General features: G+C 39.0%; 7 protein-coding genes across 10 annotated transcripts; 3 read left to right on the top strand and 4 right to left on the bottom strand.

Annotated features, from left to right (window-relative positions):
- Window positions 1-274: 274 nt before the first annotated feature.
- Window positions 275-967, bottom strand: LOC105699593. The gene is made up of 2 exons (XM_012424728.1): window positions 661-967; window positions 275-575 (listed from the first exon to the last, which is right to left on the bottom strand). The coding sequence occupies exons 1-2, from the start codon at window positions 732-734 to the stop codon at window positions 275-277; spliced, it is 375 nt and encodes a 124-aa protein (XP_012280151.1). The 5' UTR covers window positions 735-967.
- Window positions 968-1,012: 45 nt separating this feature from the next.
- On the bottom strand, window positions 1,013-3,312 carry LOC105699931 (glyoxalase domain-containing protein 4). Of its 2 annotated transcripts, XM_012425383.2 has the most exons (7): window positions 3,154-3,312; window positions 2,823-3,043; window positions 2,702-2,751; window positions 2,190-2,455; window positions 1,946-2,101; window positions 1,594-1,769; window positions 1,013-1,475 (listed from the first exon to the last, which is right to left on the bottom strand). In XM_012425383.2, exons 2-7 carry the CDS (start codon window positions 2,910-2,912, stop codon window positions 1,347-1,349), a joined length of 867 nt encoding a protein of 288 aa, XP_012280806.1. In that variant the 5' UTR covers window positions 2,913-3,043; window positions 3,154-3,312; the 3' UTR covers window positions 1,013-1,346. The 2 variants fall into 2 exon arrangements, with proteins under 2 accessions (XP_012280806.1, XP_012280805.1); XM_012425382.2 differs by having other exon boundaries at window positions 2,823-3,312.
- A 296-nt stretch (window positions 3,313-3,608) lies between these two features.
- On the top strand, window positions 3,609-4,239 carry LOC105699836 (39S ribosomal protein L34, mitochondrial). The gene is made up of 2 exons (XM_012425189.2): window positions 3,609-3,773; window positions 3,936-4,239. The coding sequence occupies exons 1-2, from the start codon at window positions 3,733-3,735 to the stop codon at window positions 4,177-4,179; spliced, it is 285 nt and encodes a 94-aa protein (XP_012280612.1). The 5' UTR covers window positions 3,609-3,732; the 3' UTR covers window positions 4,180-4,239.
- On the bottom strand, window positions 4,240-6,071 carry LOC105699833 (mitochondrial RNA pseudouridine synthase rpusd4-like). The gene is made up of 4 exons (XM_012425187.2): window positions 5,691-6,071; window positions 5,328-5,520; window positions 5,003-5,201; window positions 4,240-4,796 (listed from the first exon to the last, which is right to left on the bottom strand). The coding sequence occupies exons 1-4, from the start codon at window positions 5,902-5,904 to the stop codon at window positions 4,281-4,283; spliced, it is 1,122 nt and encodes a 373-aa protein (XP_012280610.1). The 5' UTR covers window positions 5,905-6,071; the 3' UTR covers window positions 4,240-4,280.
- A 182-nt stretch (window positions 6,072-6,253) lies between these two features.
- LOC105699834 (ras-related protein Rab-39B) lies at window positions 6,254-9,178 on the top strand. The gene is made up of 3 exons (XM_012425188.2): window positions 6,254-6,878; window positions 7,277-7,386; window positions 7,524-9,178. The coding sequence occupies exons 1-3, from the start codon at window positions 6,771-6,773 to the stop codon at window positions 7,960-7,962; spliced, it is 657 nt and encodes a 218-aa protein (XP_012280611.1). The 5' UTR covers window positions 6,254-6,770; the 3' UTR covers window positions 7,963-9,178.
- On the bottom strand, window positions 9,030-13,285 carry LOC105699832 (actin-related protein 6-like). Of its 2 annotated transcripts, XM_012425186.2 has the most exons (6): window positions 12,966-13,285; window positions 11,907-12,731; window positions 11,417-11,783; window positions 11,012-11,315; window positions 10,849-10,942; window positions 9,030-9,469 (listed from the first exon to the last, which is right to left on the bottom strand). In XM_012425186.2, the coding sequence occupies exons 1-5, from the start codon at window positions 13,091-13,093 to the stop codon at window positions 10,851-10,853; spliced, it is 1,716 nt and encodes a 571-aa protein (XP_012280609.1). In that variant the 5' UTR covers window positions 13,094-13,285; the 3' UTR covers window positions 9,030-9,469; window positions 10,849-10,850. The 2 variants fall into 2 exon arrangements, with proteins under 2 accessions (XP_012280609.1, XP_012280608.1); XM_012425185.2 differs by having other exon boundaries at window positions 9,030-10,942.
- A 486-nt stretch (window positions 13,286-13,771) lies between these two features.
- LOC105699747 (H(+)/Cl(-) exchange transporter 5) lies at window positions 13,772-17,889 on the top strand. Of its 2 annotated transcripts, XM_012424997.2 has the most exons (11): window positions 13,772-13,919; window positions 14,006-14,081; window positions 14,529-14,718; window positions 14,801-15,150; window positions 15,256-15,417; window positions 15,502-15,789; window positions 15,875-16,057; window positions 16,190-16,404; window positions 16,487-17,047; window positions 17,194-17,571; window positions 17,653-17,889. In XM_012424997.2, the coding sequence occupies exons 3-11, from the start codon at window positions 14,625-14,627 to the stop codon at window positions 17,741-17,743; spliced, it is 2,322 nt and encodes a 773-aa protein (XP_012280420.1). In that variant the 5' UTR covers window positions 13,772-13,919; window positions 14,006-14,081; window positions 14,529-14,624; the 3' UTR covers window positions 17,744-17,889. The 2 variants fall into 2 exon arrangements, with proteins under 2 accessions (XP_012280420.1, XP_012280421.1); XM_012424998.2 differs by lacking the exons at window positions 13,772-13,919; window positions 14,006-14,081 and adding an exon at window positions 14,088-14,272.
- Window positions 17,890-17,928: the final 39 nt, after the last annotated feature.

Raw genomic sequence — 17,928 nt, 5'->3', positions numbered from 1 at the left:
TGCTTCGTTGCGTAAGCAGGAGAAGGAACGTTTAAGCGTTGGATTTGCTCGGCATCGGGCACATTTCCGGATGTTTCGTGCGATAAAGCTTCCCGGGTGGACATATCGGCCATGGCTCGGCCAAACATTCCGGCCGGGCTTGGCAATCGGACAGCGGACAAGAGTCTTGAAGTCCGTCCCTGTGCACGCACCCACACCTCGTGTATAAAACTCCCCCTCTCATTTCTGGGAGCTTCCCTTGCTTTGCCTTCTAAAATCGGATCGGATCGGACAATTACGGACTAAAGAGGAGTGCAAAAGATAGCTTCGAATGTAACGGTTTGGTAGGAGCAGTTTTCTGTATAAGATTACTGGAACGAACCAATCTACGACTCGCATCTTCCTTCCCTTCCTTCTTCGGGAGATCGTCACACGATACAGTAGATGGTTTTACGTTCAAATTGCATTCCGCTTCGCGTCTCACGGGTTCGCGCGATTGTCCGTTTTTCCGACATGGAGTTTTTTGCTCAATGGGAATCATCGTGTAGATCGGTCGTCGCTGTTGGTCTCGTTGCTTGATCGTGCTCGCGTGGTGGCTGCAGAAATGGGTGGAAATGGGTTGGCATTCGATCGGAAGAAATGGTTAAAAAGATCAAGTACGAGGGGTTAAAATCAACTCACCGCTCTAGCGCAGTCACGGCAGCTTTTAGGTCGCGGATTATGTCGCTGGGGTCTAGAGTTTGCGTTCCAGTCATGTTTTCTATCTACGTTTTTCTCACAAAATTACCACTTGTTCATTTTATTACGAAACATTTAAAATTTAGATGTTGGTCCGAAAAAGCTCAAGTATAAACAGAAGACTATCCGTTCGTTTTGAAGTCAATCTGCAATTTTTTTTATCGACAGTCACTCGTCGATTGCTCTCCGGTAAAGGTCGCTTTCATTCGCAAATGTGTTTCACGACTCGATTAGATGGATAGAGCTGGGTTAAAAGTTCAAGATTTCTTATTATTCACATGTACGCGCGTACACCTTTTTTTTTCTCCTATTTATTTTCAACATTTCTAACAAAATAAGCTGCCAATAAAATCCATTTAATACTACCCTCTATTACCAATCCCGTATTACCAGTCCTATTTCTTCTTTACACCATGTTAACCACTTGGCCGATATTTACGTTATCTCCTCAAAATACTCTCTTAAATAATAACTAATAATTGTAGATATCGATGTAAAAAACAATCAGTATCACGATGTGATTTGGACTTCACCAAATATAATTTCATGAATATCATTTTTTTAATACCAAATTAAGAAGATTCAACGATCAACGATGAATCTTTTCATTTTTTTCCATTCTTTCATTTTCACGCGGTAGAATTTTCTTTGTTCTCTTGTTTTTTAATAAATCTATCTAATATTGCCTCGCTAGGATAATCTGGAACGGATAGTTGTCTAAACCCTTCTTCGTCGACGAAACAGATTTCATGCCCATCCTGAAATACACGGAAACAAAATCATACCATTGATTGTAAAACGTAAGTCTTCTACATTATCTAACCGATCCGTTTGGTCACTGATTTTCTTCGATCGATCTGAAAATATTAAACTTACAGGATCGGTAAGAATGATAACTCGCACGGTTGCTTTTCCAGGAGTGTCAAGAGATATTAAATCTGTCAAAATTTCATTTCCACTTTCTTTGATTTGTTTTTGAATCAGAGGTTGTTCTGAAAATGGAACTGCAAAGGCTATTCGCCCATAAGCTGTTTCGTGTTTCACTTCAGTGCCTGTAGAACGTAAATCATAAAGATAATAAACATTAACTTTAAATATAAGTCTGACTGCGTGTCTCTTTGATGTAAAAAAAGTTTCATAGAAATACAACGATTAATTGAAATTTATCCAATCTGTTATTGAAGTTATGCCGATATATTACATTACAATTAGAATAAAAGGAATGTACCTATGTCTTCCAATTCGAGTTTTACTTGATTATCACCATAACCAAGAAGCACCGATTTATTTTGTTCACTGTATACCTTCATTCCTAATGTGTCTTTCCAATATGCGATACTACGTTGTAAATTAGAGCTAGAGAGTGTTATCTTTTCCACGGGATCTGCCCAAAGAATAACGTAATTGTTTAATAATACGAAAGCAATGTTTTGTAAAATGTAAAATACATAAAAAGTTCATGCCTTGCATACCTTTATCCTTTGGCTGAGGTTCATCGATAATGTAATATTTATAACCACCCGGTGCTTCTAAGGCATACTTTCCATTTTCTTTGTTAACGGAACAGCCACCAGAGCGAGCTCTCTCGAGTACCTCTTTCGAACGGATAGTAATACCACGAAAATCATTTCCAGGTACATACGAGCTGATGCCATAATTGTACGTTAACTCGATAACAAAATGTGTATCTTCTGGGCCATAACCAATCATAGTCTTGCTCCAACGGTTCCGATATGGACTATTTATGAATCATATGACATTAATCAGAATAAACTTTTTAAATTCTTATTTATAGTCAACTACTTATACATATATCGTTCACTTTAACAAACCAAATATACGTATCGTAATAAGAAATAATTGTAGCATTCTTTAGTATAATTTGACAGCTGTCACTGCTTTGTCAGGTAATTTTTCATTCTAAAATTCTATATGCAAAAATAATTTATAATGATATTCCTTACAAGAGAATTATTTAACTAACCCATTGCAAGCTGCTTCACAACCATCTGCGAACTCCTCGTGCCTTAATACCTACGGGGCATAAAAGAATCATTGATACGTGTACAAATCGCTACAGGAAGTGATCGAACATGAATGCGTACCTTCATTCCAAGAACTTCGCGATAAAACTTGGCCGTCAATTTTCGGTCACCGATTTTGAATACAAAATGTAATGCACGTCCAGCAACCATTACAATTTTTATTTTGAAATTACTTCAACGAATAAATTGACTTCAGCACTTCTTTGAATTAAAGGAAACTCTTCCCCAAGGTTCTATCGAACCTCGTAATTCCCAAGTGATTCCTAGTTTCCTGTTGTTTCCTATCGATTAATTAGGCTCGATCAAATACTCGCGACTATACTTCCGAGAAGTAGTCAAGCTGGATAAGAAAACACGAGACGACGTTTCGAAGTAAGTGAATACCATTCACCTGGTGGAATGGCGCTGCTGTTTTACGAAACGGAACGATCAGTTGGAGAGAGGATACCTCTCTATCCAGAGACACTGTTCGCTTTTGATCACTTTTGATGGTAAGGGAAGAACACTCGTGACGCCCTCTTTGACTTTACCCTTCACTTACCTTATTTAAATTACGGGAAGGTGAAAAATTTTATCTTAATTAAATTCAACTTCACAGCTAGTTCGCGAAAAAAAATCAAGCAGTGTCGGTAAGTGTAGGTAAGCCACCACCGTCAACAGCTGCATGGTATTACCATCACGAGTACGTAAGCCGCCAACGACGACAGGTAGATGGCACCGCCGTCGTCAGTACGCGAGTTTACCAGAAATTCGTTGCGTCGCCCTTGGGGGCAAAAAACGGTGAAAGCTGACGTACAAAATCAGAGGGCAGCACAGGATGCGATCGCGCGACCCTAACCATGAGCAATCAATCTGTCAACTCATCTCTGTCCCCATCACCCCAGACCTGCACTGCCCAAGTTTCGAGGCACTGTGGGTTATCTATATTCTAACCTTTTCCAAAGACTCATCGCTACGACTAAGTAACAAGATGATTACCGGTATTCTTTTGAAAACGTTTCGAGCAATTTCGTATGTAGTTTTAAATATCGTGCTTTGTACTCTTTTCTCGGGCATATTATATTTGCACCTTATTTCAATTGTTGACTATACATTTCTGCCGCACGAGATGCATGTATCGAACCGTAATACTTTTAAATCGTGTCGTTTCCTTAAGAGTTAATTCTTTTACAGGGGCCCAACAGTGCTGGCACCACTGAAACAAATTTGTAGCAAATCGGGAGCTTCTCCGATACTTGCTCCAAGTGCATGTGGGAACTTAACATTTGTGAGAACGATTGTGAGACGTCATTTCCCACGACCATCGGAAACCAAAAGAATCAAAGTACATGGATGGCTTAAAAGGATGTCAACACCTAATGGAAGAAAGATTCTCATGAGAAGAATTTTGAAAGGCAGACACGTGCTTAGTCACTAAACAGCCAAAAAATTTAGTGTAAATATATAGAAAATGCTTGAAATATAAACAGGTCGCCGATTTTTTTATTCCATTTATTAGCAATAATTTATATAACGTATTTAACATGTTATTATAGATTCTTCTGGAAATTCTTTCTCAATTTCTTCTACATGTTTAAATTGTAATTTTTTACATGTCCATAAAAATTCTGGCCTTAAACGGGCTTCAAGTATTAAATCCTTTCCTTTGCCATAAAACCAAGGTAATTCTATGCGTCTTAAATGTACGTGAGCGGGAACAATGGGTGTCATTTTAGGTGTCAATTCTAAAAGATGTAATAAATCTCGTGATAAAACTGGGGGTCTCTGTGCAACTTCATTAAATGGACCAATGTTTACCCAAGTTCCCATGACATTTTGAACTCGTGATCCATAGATTTGATCACCCAATATTGGACTGTACAAAATAGTCGAGGAAAACAGTCTTACACTGTGCCATTTCGCAGGAGAAGCTTTAATTTCAATTAAAGAACACAAGTTTAAAGTTGAATTGGAAATCAATTTAAAGTCGGCCTTGAAAATGTTCACTTCTCCTCTTTTTTCTCTGTTTTTTCCTATGACAGGTTCAAATACAGCCTGTGAAATTATAAGACACTTTGAATATTAAGTATATCCCTGATAAAATCAAACACAAATAAATCCAAAGGAGAAATAATTGTTTGCTTAGCTTCTTATTTCAATTACACCATATTAATTATCAACTAGATTTCCTAAGAAACCAAGCAAACCGAATACATGGATCCAAACTAATTCGAACGATATTCTATAAGTAATGTCCAAACCTGTTTGAACGTTCTACATGGACTCTGTTGTAACGTCAATCCTAAACGATATATTCCCTTGACTTCTCTTGGCAATTTCGTCGTAACAACCCAGTAGGTCTTTGGTATTATACCAAACCCTTGAGCACGATTAAAGGATTTAATTACAGCATTTTCTACCTTTTCGCTCTCTGCTAAAAGAATTATCCCAGCAGTATACCTATTTTACAAAATAGAATATGCATTCAATAATTGCAGAATTGTAAATATTTGTCATTATATTTTACGATAATGACACGAATCGATTCGACGCAATATTAAACAATGACATCCACGCTCAAATTACCTTTCCAATGACTTAATTAACTTGAGCGACTGGTAGCCTAATGTTTTCGCAATATAGGGGATAGCATCGGATAACGTGTAATCAACGGCATTTGGAATATGTGGAATAATTTTTTTGTCTGCCCCATTTCCATTTATATTCGTGTTGTTTTTACCAGAAATCCCATATGGTTTATTTATCGCGATCAGTCCATCTGCAAGATCACGATATGTATCATTCCGTAGTATTTTTTAAAGAAAATAAAACTTGGCTACACGAGGCTAATTTATTGTAGATATAAACTTACAATCATTTCTCTAACATTTAGTATATAATAAGTAATAATGCAATTCCAGTAAAAGTTTATGATCGAAGATATTTCACCTTTATTATAAATTACATCGCACACAAGTTCATTGGAAAATTGATCCACTGATTTCCAAGGATGAACATTTTTATATGGGTGAATTTTCCGCTCTGTTGCTTCTTTGGCCCTTGTCGTGTAATATTTATTAAGTAGTGCTTCATACCTTTGGTCCCTGCATAAACGGGGGAACGATGGAGCAAAGCAACACCTTGCTAAACTTTTCATCCTCATTCCTCCCAACGTCACTTCCAAAAGTATAAGGCTGTAGAAAATACCGCACGTTCCCGGCTTCCCGACACAAAACGCACGTGAACGCACGTGAACGCAAGAACACGCAAGAAACAGGAGGAAAGCGGGGAAAGCGGTACCGAAGAGTACGGACCGGTCGACACGCGGAGCGATTCATAATCGAAAGATAACTGAAACGGTGGTTAGCCGGCGGTCAGTGTCCTATGCTGCCCCCATACGGTGCCCCGAGGTAACGCGTTCGGCCACATCGAAATTTCCCACGTCTGTTCAAATGCGTTTCGACCGTTTCGACCTAGGTGACATCGGCGCCATATTTGAAACGAAATACTGGCGGCGTCCCTCGCTTGAACTTCTTAAAATAAACACAGCAGTTTTCGACAATCGCTAGACTTTTCGGGGGTTTGCAGGCTCGAAACGCAAAGGAGATACGGAGCAGCGGTAACCGAAATAAAAGGGGAAAGTGGAGGAAAGTGACGGCAAGTGACGGCAAGTGACGGGGCCGGCCGATCGTAACTGATCGTAACTGACCGTAAAACTGACCGTAACTGCGTAGCGTGACGCGCGCAACTCCGCTCTCTAAACCCGCTCGCCGTTGTTCGCCGTGTCCGGAGACATCTGGAAATACCGATCAACACCGATCGTGGGAAGTTGGGAACCAGTGAAAACGAAAAACTAGCTCTGGGAGGAAACGACACGGGAAGCTCGTCGGTGGTCGACGCGGAGCAACGATTGACATGTCATGGTCAGCTGAGAGTCCTCTGCCCTCGGGAAACACGGGCCGAATGATGCTGACACTTTGAAGCCTCGCGTGGCCTTCGCTCGAACGCCCTCCAAAGAAGCCTGACAAAATGGTCGAGCCTATTTTTGATTATCAATTCCGTCTGATCTTAATCGGCGACAGCACCGTGGGAAAGAGCTCACTCCTCAAATACTTTACCGACGGCAAATTCGCGGAGGTACGTACCTCCTTACGTTGCCAAGCTAACGTCCTCGAGGTCTTCGAGTCTTGCTTATTTATATATTTTGTGAGGAAAATGTAACCAACAACCGCCAGTTCCCCTAACGCCCACGTTAGGAGAGATTACGTGTTATTTTAAATGCTAATTTTATCCTCCGTTGTAATCTTTCGAAGCACGATATCGAGGAGACGCTTACATAAAAAATATAGCTCTTTATTTCTAAACATAAACTATGCACTTAGCGCGTGCCTTACGTAGCATTCGTGCAAAGTAATCGTCGATATTAGACGGATTAACGAGGATTCGAATGTTTATCGTCGTTCGACGTTGGTTTCAATTATCTCCCTTGAAAACATAGCACTTACCGCGTCTAAATATTCTCCATTTTATTGTAGCTGTCGGATCCAACGGTTGGAGTGGATTTTTTTGCTCGGCTCATCGAAGTTAAAGATGGTACTAGAATTAAATTACAGCTGTGGGACACGGCAGGGCAGGAAAGGTTTAGGTATGTAAAATTTAATAGCTCGGATTTAATACGCATATGCTAACAGATTTTCGGTTATAATTTTCAATGCCATGTTTAAATGCAACGCATCGTTCGTATAAAAACGATTTAGAGATTTCCTTTCTAATTAATTGCAGATCGATTACAAAATCTTACTACAGAAACTCGGTCGGAGCCCTGCTCGTGTATGACGTATGTAATAGAGCAAGTTTCGAGCACATCCCTCAATGGATGATGGAAGCGCGGAGACACATTGAACCACACCGGCCTGTATTTGCCCTGGTTGGCTGCAAATTAGACTTGGCAACAAATGGTGGCAAAAGAGAAGTCTCCAAGGAAGAAGCGAGAGCATTCGCTAACCAAAATGGCGTGCATCATGTCGAAACTAGCGCGAAAATTGGTGTAAATGTCGAGGAGGCATTTAAAGCGGTTACACAGGAAGTATATAATAGAATACAGACTGGAGAATATAAGATCGAGGATGGTTGGGATGGCATAAAAACTGGATTTGGACGAGCTGGAGATTTAGATTTCAATCTAGTCGAAGCAGAGCCCGCAAAAGCTTCTTGTTGCTAAGTCAATTTAAAATTACTCTTACTTGCCGAAAATAACAAAATGCATTATGAGTGTGGTAAAACATGTTCACTGCTCCAGAAAAAGCATGGTTCTTGCATTAATTCATTACGAATCGTTCATGAAATGATTTTTACTACATTTACTTATAACGTTGCAGGATGCAAGTATCACTGGAAAATGTGAAATTTGCAATATCAGCTCCAAGCATCCACGTAGGTTGCATTACACCAGTTTTTACCACATTCTTAATGCAATAGTGAGATACTAATCGTCATCATCGAAAATCGTGTATAGACCTAGATGAGGATTTTTTTTGTATATAGTTTGTACAAATGACGTGTTAAATAAAATTATTATTAAAGGAACATAGATTAGGTTAGAAATGTTTTCTATATTTCTTAAAAAGGAAGATTTAAAAATAACGTGAAAATATCTATACTCGTTAACTTTCTCTAGTAAGGTATGATCAGCTCACCGTTAATTAAATGACTGTTAATAAAATGAAGTAAGAGGGTTTTAAGGCCATATCCTTTACTTAGGCGTGACTAAAAGATTAACATTTCTAAGCGCAGACCGCGCAATGCCAAAAGCAGCTCTTGATATTGTGTCAATTATTTGCTCGTATATATTTATGTAATTTCTTTATAATACCGCATAAACCCGTATTAGAATAATGTGGTGGTCGGCAACAACTTTTATACAATGACAATTTCGTGAAAAACCTTTTTCGGTAGAATTTAACGAATCGTAGAGTGCAATATCATTTCATCTAAACCGTATCGCGAGTACATACCATAATGACCGAAGTTAATCGACACGTTGCTCGAGCTACGGTCTAAATTGTAGTAAACATTTGACACGGATTCTGTTAACGTTACTGCACTACGTGTATTCATTGAATTCCCAATCATTCGAATTCATCTTTTTTTTTTTTTTCTTTCTCCCTTGCAAACACTTATAAAATACAGATGACAAGAGCGAGTCTATCGTTATCTGCTTTTGTATAAAGACTAGAAGGAACACTTATGTGTATGTATATAATAAATGCTAACGATACGAGGAGTGTAATGTTTGAAAAAGATTTATTCACAAAATATACAACCTCATAAATAGAAAACAATTCATACATATGTATGCAGTGTTTGTGTATGCATATGCAAATATATCTGTAATTGTAGTTTGATGTATCTTGGAAATAAATTACTTAACAACTAAATGACGATTCTTATTTACAAAAGGGGGTAACCCAAGATGTTATTCGGTGCAGTACACGAGAATGCAATTCTGTAAGATATCATGAGATTGAAATAATGCGCGATGCGCTATTCAAATAATAGTCATGCAGTCGTCGAAGCTTAGAAAGGGGATGACAATTATATCCTCTGCGATTTCGAATAATAGTAACTGTAACCGCATTTTCCAACACTGATTTGATACGAAATTTACAATGCAAAGATGATTTTAACTGGTCACATGTCAACCTTTGAGGGGTTGTTTTTTAGAGTACCTGAAGAAAAAAAATACAATATTGATACAGTGCACGTACATTGCAAATTAACGTTATGATGTAATTTAATTACTTAATTACTTTCCAATTACGAATTATAACCGTATATATCACACGTTTTAAGCTAATTGAGCTAATACCGATGGATTCTAATTATCCGATGAAAATCTGCCGAGTAGCAAAATATCCTTCACTATATTGATAACAAATAAACATTAAACATCCTGGATTGCTCTTACCGTTAAGCTTAACAGTTAATCGAAGTTACAACGACTATGCTTTTACTTCGTCGAGCTATTAATCTACCGATTTACAATTATTAGTAATTTGGAAGAATACTGCCTTACCAATTTGTCGACAATTGATACGTGACTAGAAGGATTTTCTTATAAATACGTTCATAAATACATATTTGTGGTAAATTTGTGGGATATAAATTTACGAAACAGCGAACAATGCTTGGAAATCCTAAAGTCTGTACTCTTAGTGAGTACCTTTTTTTCTTTTTTTTTTTTTTCAACGAACTGAACTGAAAACATCTTATAGAATCCTTGTGTAAATGTATTACGTTGCTAATTTAAGCACTTAGAAGGTTGCTGCGATGATTTATTTACAAGGCTCTGTGCTCACTTTACGGATCATCCGTGATTAAGCGAAAAAAATGTTCAGAAGTTGCAACTTATAATAGACCCATATCGATAAACGACGAAACTGACAGACTGGACGTTCCCTGTGATACAGTAGACGTTTCTTATCCATTCACAGTGTATTGCAGGAGCTACCGTTAACATCGAACGACTTAACATCGGAGATGCTAGGCATCCTCCTCTAACACATTTCGATCTTTCGCGTTTGAGTTCGAGTACGAAAGTCCTCCTAATTCTAGAAATTGTCTTTTTACAGTATTTAGACTTCTGCCCACGTAATCCACCAATCGCGATAAAATGAAGCTCGAGTATAACGAGTGTAAGCAACTAAACGACGATCGTTCGGTTACACCGTTTAAATGTATAAATTATTCTGTCAATGGGCTGGATTCAGAGATTAATTTACTACCTCTTCGAAAATGATGAAATGAAAGATATTTAGAAACGGAAAAACACTCGTACATTTGCATACATATGAAAAATAAATAAGAAAACATGTTACCAAGGTTCCGATTCCACATGAATGGCGTGTATCAACTTTTTAATATGTGCGTGTTACTCGGAGAAGTTTATAGACAATATAGAATAAAATATACTTAACGGCGGTAACATCGTCACTTCTGATATTATGCTTTACATATGTACCGGTTCACAGTTTACGTATTAAGCTAGATACTGCCACTGCGAATGACTATCTACTGGTTACCTAAATAGTTAGTTAATCGGTTATACCGTTACTGTTCAAGGGACTCGCAGCCAAAGAGGACATATTCTTCTCGTGATAGCCAGAATGGGTTACCTTCGACGTACTCGGGTGGCGTTTTATCTAAATGGCAAATAAGCGGTAGTATGTATGGAATTTACAAATTTCCACTTGGTTATGTTATTAACTCACCAGGATGCACAGCTAAAGGCACATACGTAGATCCCACCGCGACATGCCAGCTATGAGGACCGGGACAACTCTTAACTTCGAGAATTCCACTGTGCTCAGGTAACAGCTCTTTCAAATCCTTTGTCAGTCTTAATTCGAAACCCGATAGATCGGTATTACCACCCGTAACCAATACATGCGAAAGGCAATCGTGGATCAGCTCTTCCGAGAGTCCTAACGTCACTTCTTGTATTACTTGAGGAAGACCCAGACTAATGTACATCATCTCAGGAGCCATATACAATTCCGAACCCAAGGATATTGTCTGTAAAGAAGTATTTATCGATTTACTCGACTCAATATTTCGTTCTTTGATGGATTTTGTGTACAATTTACGTAATCTTTAGAAATGCCCGATGTACGTACATTCAATATACGCTTATAGTCAGCATAACTGTCAACCCATAAATCTATATGTTCTCTTTTGGTTGGTCCTCGTTTCAATTCTTCATTCTGTATATTATAACTAAGTCTGCATCGTTCTTTAACACCTATCGTATCCAAATAGGTTATTGGAATTCGATGATACTCTTTTGGGTGCCAATGCATCGCTTGCTTCAAATGATAAGCTACGTGCCACCCTCCGACGGGAAGCACTTTCCATCGATGAGGTACGACTCTCCCTCCAATGACAACAGCTACCGTAGTACTGAGTGCTCCACTGTCTACGATCACGCAGGTTTCTATGTCTAGCATCGCACATGCTGCTAAAGGTTTCGGTACCAAACACACCCTGAAAATATTTTGCCAAGTTTGAATACATGCATGAATTTGTTAACCCATTGCCCTCAAAAGGCGGACATATTTGTTCCGGACCTGCTCTAGATATAAATGCGCGAGCTACTCGGACACGTACCTGGCTACTTTAACTTCCTGAAATAAATAATGTAACAATTGTTTTCTAAGTATGGGATGCATGGTCAGTGGTTCACAGAACATGAGAACGGCGTTAGGCTTCCTTAACGTTGCCGTTAATCCCATTTGATGAAATAAGTGGTCTACAAATGTTTTTAATACATAGAAGGTTCCATCGCTCGATAATGCTTCTGCAGGATTGACGACATCCACATTTGGAATTCCAAATATTTCGACTATGTCCGTGCAATACCCATTAACTAACTTCTGATAGGTTGTATTGGAAAGGGTGTAGAAAGAAGGATCGTTTCGATGCATAATCAATCGCCTTTTTTCCCGGTACAACTTAACTGAGTTGCAAAAAATGCAAAATGGTCCACTCGGTTTCGGAACTTTGACAGCTGACAATTCACGCACTTTCAATAAATTCAATTTCCTTGCAATGGATTTACCGTCGATCTTTGAGTGTGCACTGCTAGTCGGAATATTCTGCATTTGCACTTGTTCGGTATGCCTTTTATTGTTGTATTTTGGGATACCAAACAAAGAAAAGTGTCTTCTCACTCCATGTTGCGGAGTACTGACCCAAGTGCACCTGTTACCGATCTCGATACCGACCTTTGCACTCGAACCTTCTACGCAATTTCTTTGACAGGTATATTCGCTGCAGTGGTAACATTTTGGAAAGGGTGCACTTTCTCCCAATGCAATTACCATATGTAATCGATAACACATGGCTTTAAAACTCACGCTCAATAATTGAAGACATTTTACATCTGGGAATCTAAATTGCACTTTGGAGATTAACTGTAACCACTTCATTTTCCTACAAGAAAAAAGTACCAAATACCATTACTTTCGATTCAACTTAGAACTCGCAGCCGACAAGCAAAGGCAAAATAATCGCATAAAACTTTGCGAAATGGGAAGGTATGAGAAAGAACCGGTGCCGTATAGTGTTCATTAACATACCTTACGGTGTACAACAGTGAACGTTAATTAGATACAAAAATACTTTAACTTTTTGAGCAAGTCTGACAGTAACATAACCTAAACTCACCACAGGTAGTCGATGTCCGACGTTTTTCTGAGGTATTTACATGTACTTCCAAAAGCAATAATGTCAGGTACATCGCAGTATAATAAAATTTTTATCCAAATTTCTTCGGGAAAGATTGCAGGATCCATAACTGTCGATAAAAGTGATAAAAAAAGTTACGATTAACGTCCACTTTGCGTATAACCACAGACACTCCCCACTTCTCTTCACTGCTTTACACAAAATGCAACAAAATGTATGAAAATGTATGAAAATGTAGAATGAATTATAAGAGTAACGGAGAGTGCCCATGCCTCGGATTTTCTCGCTATTGGCAGAGAGACAGAGAGTAAGAGAGAGAAAGAGAGAGACAGAGACAGAGAAGTAGAAGAAGAAGAACTGAAGGTGCTGCCACCTTCAGGGTAGCCAAAGCATTTAGAGGTGCGACCCATTGCTAAACTCAACGAGCAGTAACGTAGGCGTTCGCGTCGCAACAGTTCCATAGCAGAGATGAGTTGGGAGATTGCTCACGGGCAGGGTCACGCGATCGCATCGTGTGCTGCCCTCTAGTTTCGTACGTTAGCCTTCACCGTTATTTGCGCCCAAGGGCGGCACAACGAATTTCTGGTAGGGGCTCGCGCACTCACGATGGCTGTGCCATCTACCAGTTGCCGTGGATGAAAGCAAACATACGAAACCAGAGGGCAGCACAGAATGCGATCGCGCGACCCTGCCCGTGAGCAATCTCCCAACTCATCTCTGGCTGTGCCCCTTGAGCCCTGGCTCCTCTCGTCGTTCCTGATTCTTCCTGACATAGCCTACCGAGTTGAGAATTGTACCCGAAGCCGAGACATGGGTGCACGCATGCGCGACATGCGCACAGCGTAGATGCATGCGTACTTATGCATGCATCATACACTCTGCTGCTCTCAGATACATCCCGTTCTCCCTCCATCGCTGCTTTGCGTAGATTAAGTGAATTTGTTTTTATCATTAATTCTTATACATGTATTATCATATGAATCTGGAAAAACTGATTTGAGTTATACGCTGACTTATAGATTGATTCACGTGACATTACCATCATATCTACGTCTGGTCGATGCTTGCGTTTCTCGGGATTCCGCGTGGATCACTGTAAGTTGTAATAATTTGTTCAAATTTGACGTTTTTAAATGGCATTGAATGGCATTACGAAACTGCCGGGATTACATGTTGTCAGTTTATTCGTTGCATTTTGGAAAGACGAATTTACATTAATTTTGCTAACCATCTACAACGTGACATTTAAGACATTATCGCATTTTCTAAACGAATTTTAATCGCAGGTGTGTACACATATTATAACCTAAGAAGTAGGATACGTGTTTCCTTACATTTATAAGTATACTGTGTATGTATTTTTTTTATTGATTATGTGTAAAATGTTGCGATACGTTCCTATTTTTAATTATAGCGACGGTCGAAATATTGCAAAAAAGGACATGACTATCCATGTCATGTGACACGGTGGGATTTAAGTGGCTTAGTAGAATTGCACATTTACCAAAAATGGCTCTACTGCAATAACTATTTATTTTACAGATTTGAGATAATACAGGGATTCATAAGATAGATGTATATCGATAAATAGAAAGGCATTCCGTGTGAAAAACCATCAGAGGGGAAATTAACTAAGAAATGTTGGACGCTAATCAGGATGCAACTCTTCACCATACAACAAATAATACTTTTCTGGATCGAAGTACTCGATACGATGACAGCTCGTCGCATTGTAAACTATCTAATAATCATAAATTTTTTAAGCCATTTACATAATACATTTAAACATTTCGTGACAATGGCTATTCTTTCAGTTTCAGCTGATTCAGATGATATCCCAGGTATTGGCCAATATGACGACTTCCATACAATAGACTGGCAACGAGATATTGCTAGAGATCGCATGCGTCATCGTTATATCGTGAAAAAGAAGCATGATTCAATTTGGGATTTAATAAAAGGTGCCCACGATGCTTGGTCGGGATGGTTGTGTGTTCTGTTTGTTGGCTTGTTTACTGGAGTAGCTGCAGGTATCATCGATATTGGTGCTTCTTGGATGACCGATTTAAAATTTGGGATCTGTCCAGAAGCTTTTTGGCTAAATAAGGAGCAGTGCTGCTGGAGTTCAAATGAAACAACATTTGATGGTGGGAATTGCTCGCAAGTATGTATTTGTATTCAGTCCAGCTTTCATGGCAAGTGGTTACAAGTACAAATGTAATTTTGGTATTACATTGACCATTAGTGAATTATTACATGACCATTTCAGTGGTGGTCCTGGCCCGAAGTATTAAATCAATCGAAAGAAGGTGCAGGGCCGTACATTATTTCATATATTTTTTACACTGCTTGGGCCCTCTTATTTGCATCATTGTCTGCATCCTTAGTTAGAATGTTTGCACCATATGCGTGCGGATCTGGAATACCTGAGGTACGTACGAATAAATTTAATCAACTATAAAGAAGCTGCGTTCATGTGAAATTGAATTAATTAATTATGAATAATTGTTTTTAGATTAAAACTATTTTAAGCGGTTTCATTATTCGGGGGTACCTGGGAAAATGGACTTTGATAATCAAGTCAGTCGGTTTAATTCTCTCCGTATCTGCTGGTTTGAGCTTAGGGAAGGAAGGGCCGATGGTTCATATTGCCTGCTGCATAGGAAATATATTTTCATATTTATTTCCAAAGTATGGACGAAATGAAGCTAAAAAAAGAGAAATCTTATCGGCTGCAGCAGCGGCAGGAGTATCTGTGGCATTCGGAGCACCAATTGGAGGTGTTTTATTTAGTTTAGAAGAGGTAAAATTATACCTCCTATTTTTTTTTTAATTCAAAAGAGATATCGTTTGACCAGTAAATTGTACGCCATTTCTGGTACGTATAGGTCAGCTATTATTTTCCTCTGAAGACATTATGGCGCTCATTCTTTTGCGCTTTAGTGGCTGCCTTCATTCTGAGGTCGATAAATCCATTTGGGAACGAACACTCGGTGCTCTTCTACGTTCAATACAATAAGCCTTGGATATTTTTCGAGTTAATACCATTTGTCATGCTTGGAATTATCGGAGTAAGTATCTTGGCATAAAAAAAATCCTTTCTAAATAATGCTTTCGTCGTCAGTTGTGTCAAGTTAAAATCTTTAAAAATCTACTTATATATATACTTATAACTATATGATATAATTCCTAATTAATTGCAGGGAATAATAGCAACTATATTTATCAAAGCAAACCTTTATTGGTGTCGGTATCGTAAGACGTCAAAACTTGGTCACTACCCCGTTACAGAAGTTTTGGCCGTAACTATTATTACTGCAGTAATTGCTTATCCGAATCCTTATACAAGAATGAGTACGAGTCAACTCATATATTTATTATTCAGCCAGTGTGGAGTATCCAATGCTGATATTTTATGGTGAATTAACCTTGACGACGTATTTTATATACTGGTAATTGTAGATTTTTCTCCAAGCGAATTTATTCATCTGTTTTTACAGTGACTATAACCGGAATTTTACTGGCGTGAAATCGGCGATCGAAATTGCTGCAGCTGGCCCCGGAGTTTATCGAGCTGTGTGGCTTCTTGTGTTAGCTTTAATTATGAAGCTCGTCATGACGATATTTACTTTTGGCATGAAAGTCCCATGTGGTTTGTTCATACCGTCTCTTTGCCTAGGGGCTATCATGGGTCGAATAGTTGGCATAGGAATGGAACAACTCGCCTATAATTATCCACATATTTGGATGTTTAGCGAAGAATGCTCTACCGGGGTGGATTGCATTACGCCTGGATTGTACGCTATGGTCGGAGCTGCAGCTGTACTCGGTGGCGTGACCAGAATGACCGTATCCTTGGTCGTGATCATGTTCGAATTGACCGGTGGTGTCAGATATATCGTTCCACTGATGGCAGCTGCCATGGCGAGCAAATGGGTCGGAGATGCTCTTGGCAAGCAAGGCATTTACGACGCGCACATTGGCTTGAACGGATACCCCTTCTTGGACAGTAAGGACGAATTTCAACATACAACCTTGGCCGCTGATGTGATGCAGCCCAAGTAAGCCCGAGTTTAATAGATCTCTTGTATTTCCTGTATTTCTATAGATTTCTATAGATTTATATAGATTTCTATAGACTAAGGTGTGCACGAGAACGCGTGGCTTGCATTCGTATTCGGTACGTTGTTTCTCTCTTTAATTCTAGGCGAAATGAGGTTCTTCACGTCCTTACTCAAGATTCCATGACGGTTGAGGATGTTGAAACGTTGTTAAAGGAAACCGAACACAATGGTTTTCCAGTTATAGTTTCTAAGGATTCCCAGTATTTAGTCGGATTCGTTCTGCGACGAGATCTTACCCTGGCCATAGCAAGCGCAAAACGGATGATCGAAGGGATTACAGGGCGCTCACTTGTTATTTTTACTAGTGGGAACAACGTTCCGATTCATGACCATCCACCTTTGAAACTAAAAAAAATTCTTGACATGGCTCCAATTACAATTACAGACCAAACTCCAATGGAGACTGTCGTTGACATGTTTAGGAAGCTTGGTTTAAGGCAGACACTTGTAACACATAATGGGTAAGTTAAACGGGTCCAAGATACTTTCAGTTCTCAGTAACGAGTATCTTCAAAGCGTTATCGTTTTCGTTTTCGTTTTAGGCGTCTTCTGGGCGTAATCACAAAGAAAGATGTTTTAAGACACGTCAAACAGTTGGACAATGAAGATCCAAACTCCATATTATTTAATTAAATGAAATGGTATTTGATATTTTGGCGTATTTATTGAAAAAAGAAGGAAATTTATTTATGAACATACATCAGATCGCGTTGCAGCCATTTGTCATTGTGTTTCCAGTTTGTATCGACGTATCGAAGTACACATACTTTCCCCGTACAGTAGCAAGAATTTCTTGTTACCTCTTTTGCTGGCACGTC

The sequence above is a fragment of the Orussus abietinus genome, unplaced genomic scaffold (assembly GCF_000612105.2).
Source record: "Orussus abietinus isolate OABI.00-Male unplaced genomic scaffold, Oabi_2.0 scaffold10, whole genome shotgun sequence".
In the NCBI taxonomy this organism is placed as follows: domain Eukaryota; kingdom Metazoa; phylum Arthropoda; class Insecta; order Hymenoptera; family Orussidae; genus Orussus; species Orussus abietinus.
The sequence above is the reverse complement of the archived record's forward strand: the minus strand, read 5'-3'. Positions and strand labels throughout refer to the sequence as shown.

Bases quoted from the DNA above. Each gene is read 5' to 3' on its own strand.
- LOC105699836 (XM_012425189.2), top strand. From the start codon at position 3,733: ATGATTACCGGTATTCTTTTGAAAACGTTTCGAGCAATTTC. The intron at 3,774-3,935 runs GTATGTAGTTTT...ATTCTTTTACAG, and splicing joins AAAACGTTTCGAGCAATTTC to GGGCCCAACAGTGCTGGCAC.
- LOC105699593 (XM_012424728.1), bottom strand. From the start codon at position 734: ATGACTGGAACGCAAACTCTAGACCCCAGCGACATAATCCGCGACCTA. The intron at 576-660 runs GTGAGTTGATTT...CCATTTCTGCAG, and splicing joins GCCGTGACTGCGCTAGAGCG to CCACCACGCGAGCACGATCA.
- LOC105699832 (XM_012425185.2), bottom strand. From the start codon at position 13,093: ATGGATCCTGCAATCTTTCCCGAAGAAATTTGGATAAAAATTTTATTA. The intron at 12,732-12,965 runs GTGAGTTTAGGT...TTTTTCTTGTAG, and splicing joins TCGGACATCGACTACCTGTG to GAAAATGAAGTGGTTACAGT. The intron at 10,943-11,011 runs GTGAGTTAATAA...TTTGCCATTTAG, and splicing joins GCCTTTAGCTGTGCATCCTG to ATAAAACGCCACCCGAGTAC.
- LOC105699833 (XM_012425187.2), bottom strand. From the start codon at position 5,904: ATGAGGATGAAAAGTTTAGCAAGGTGTTGCTTTGCTCCATCGTTCCCC. The intron at 5,202-5,327 runs GTAATTTGAGCG...TTTGTAAAATAG, and splicing joins TTAATTAAGTCATTGGAAAG to GTATACTGCTGGGATAATTC. The intron at 4,797-5,002 runs GTTTGGACATTA...ATAATTTCACAG, and splicing joins CATGTAGAACGTTCAAACAG to GCTGTATTTGAACCTGTCAT.
- LOC105699747 (XM_012424997.2), top strand. From the start codon at position 14,625: ATGTTGGACGCTAATCAGGATGCAACTCTTCACCATACAACAAATAAT. The intron at 15,790-15,874 runs GTAAAATTATAC...TGGTACGTATAG, and splicing joins TTTTATTTAGTTTAGAAGAG to GTCAGCTATTATTTTCCTCT. The intron at 17,572-17,652 runs GTAAGTTAAACG...TTTTCGTTTTAG, and splicing joins ACACTTGTAACACATAATGG to GCGTCTTCTGGGCGTAATCA.
- LOC105699931 (XM_012425382.2), bottom strand. From the start codon at position 2,912: ATGGTTGCTGGACGTGCATTACATTTTGTATTCAAAATCGGTGACCGA. The intron at 2,752-2,822 runs GTACGCATTCAT...TATGCCCCGTAG, and splicing joins GCGAAGTTCTTGGAATGAAG to GTATTAAGGCACGAGGAGTT. The intron at 2,102-2,189 runs GTATGCAAGGCA...TTCTTTGGGCAG, and splicing joins ACCTCAGCCAAAGGATAAAG to ATCCCGTGGAAAAGATAACA.
- LOC105699834 (XM_012425188.2), top strand. From the start codon at position 6,771: ATGGTCGAGCCTATTTTTGATTATCAATTCCGTCTGATCTTAATCGGC. The intron at 6,879-7,276 runs GTACGTACCTCC...ATTTTATTGTAG, and splicing joins CCGACGGCAAATTCGCGGAG to CTGTCGGATCCAACGGTTGG. The intron at 7,387-7,523 runs GTATGTAAAATT...AATTAATTGCAG, and splicing joins GCAGGGCAGGAAAGGTTTAG to ATCGATTACAAAATCTTACT.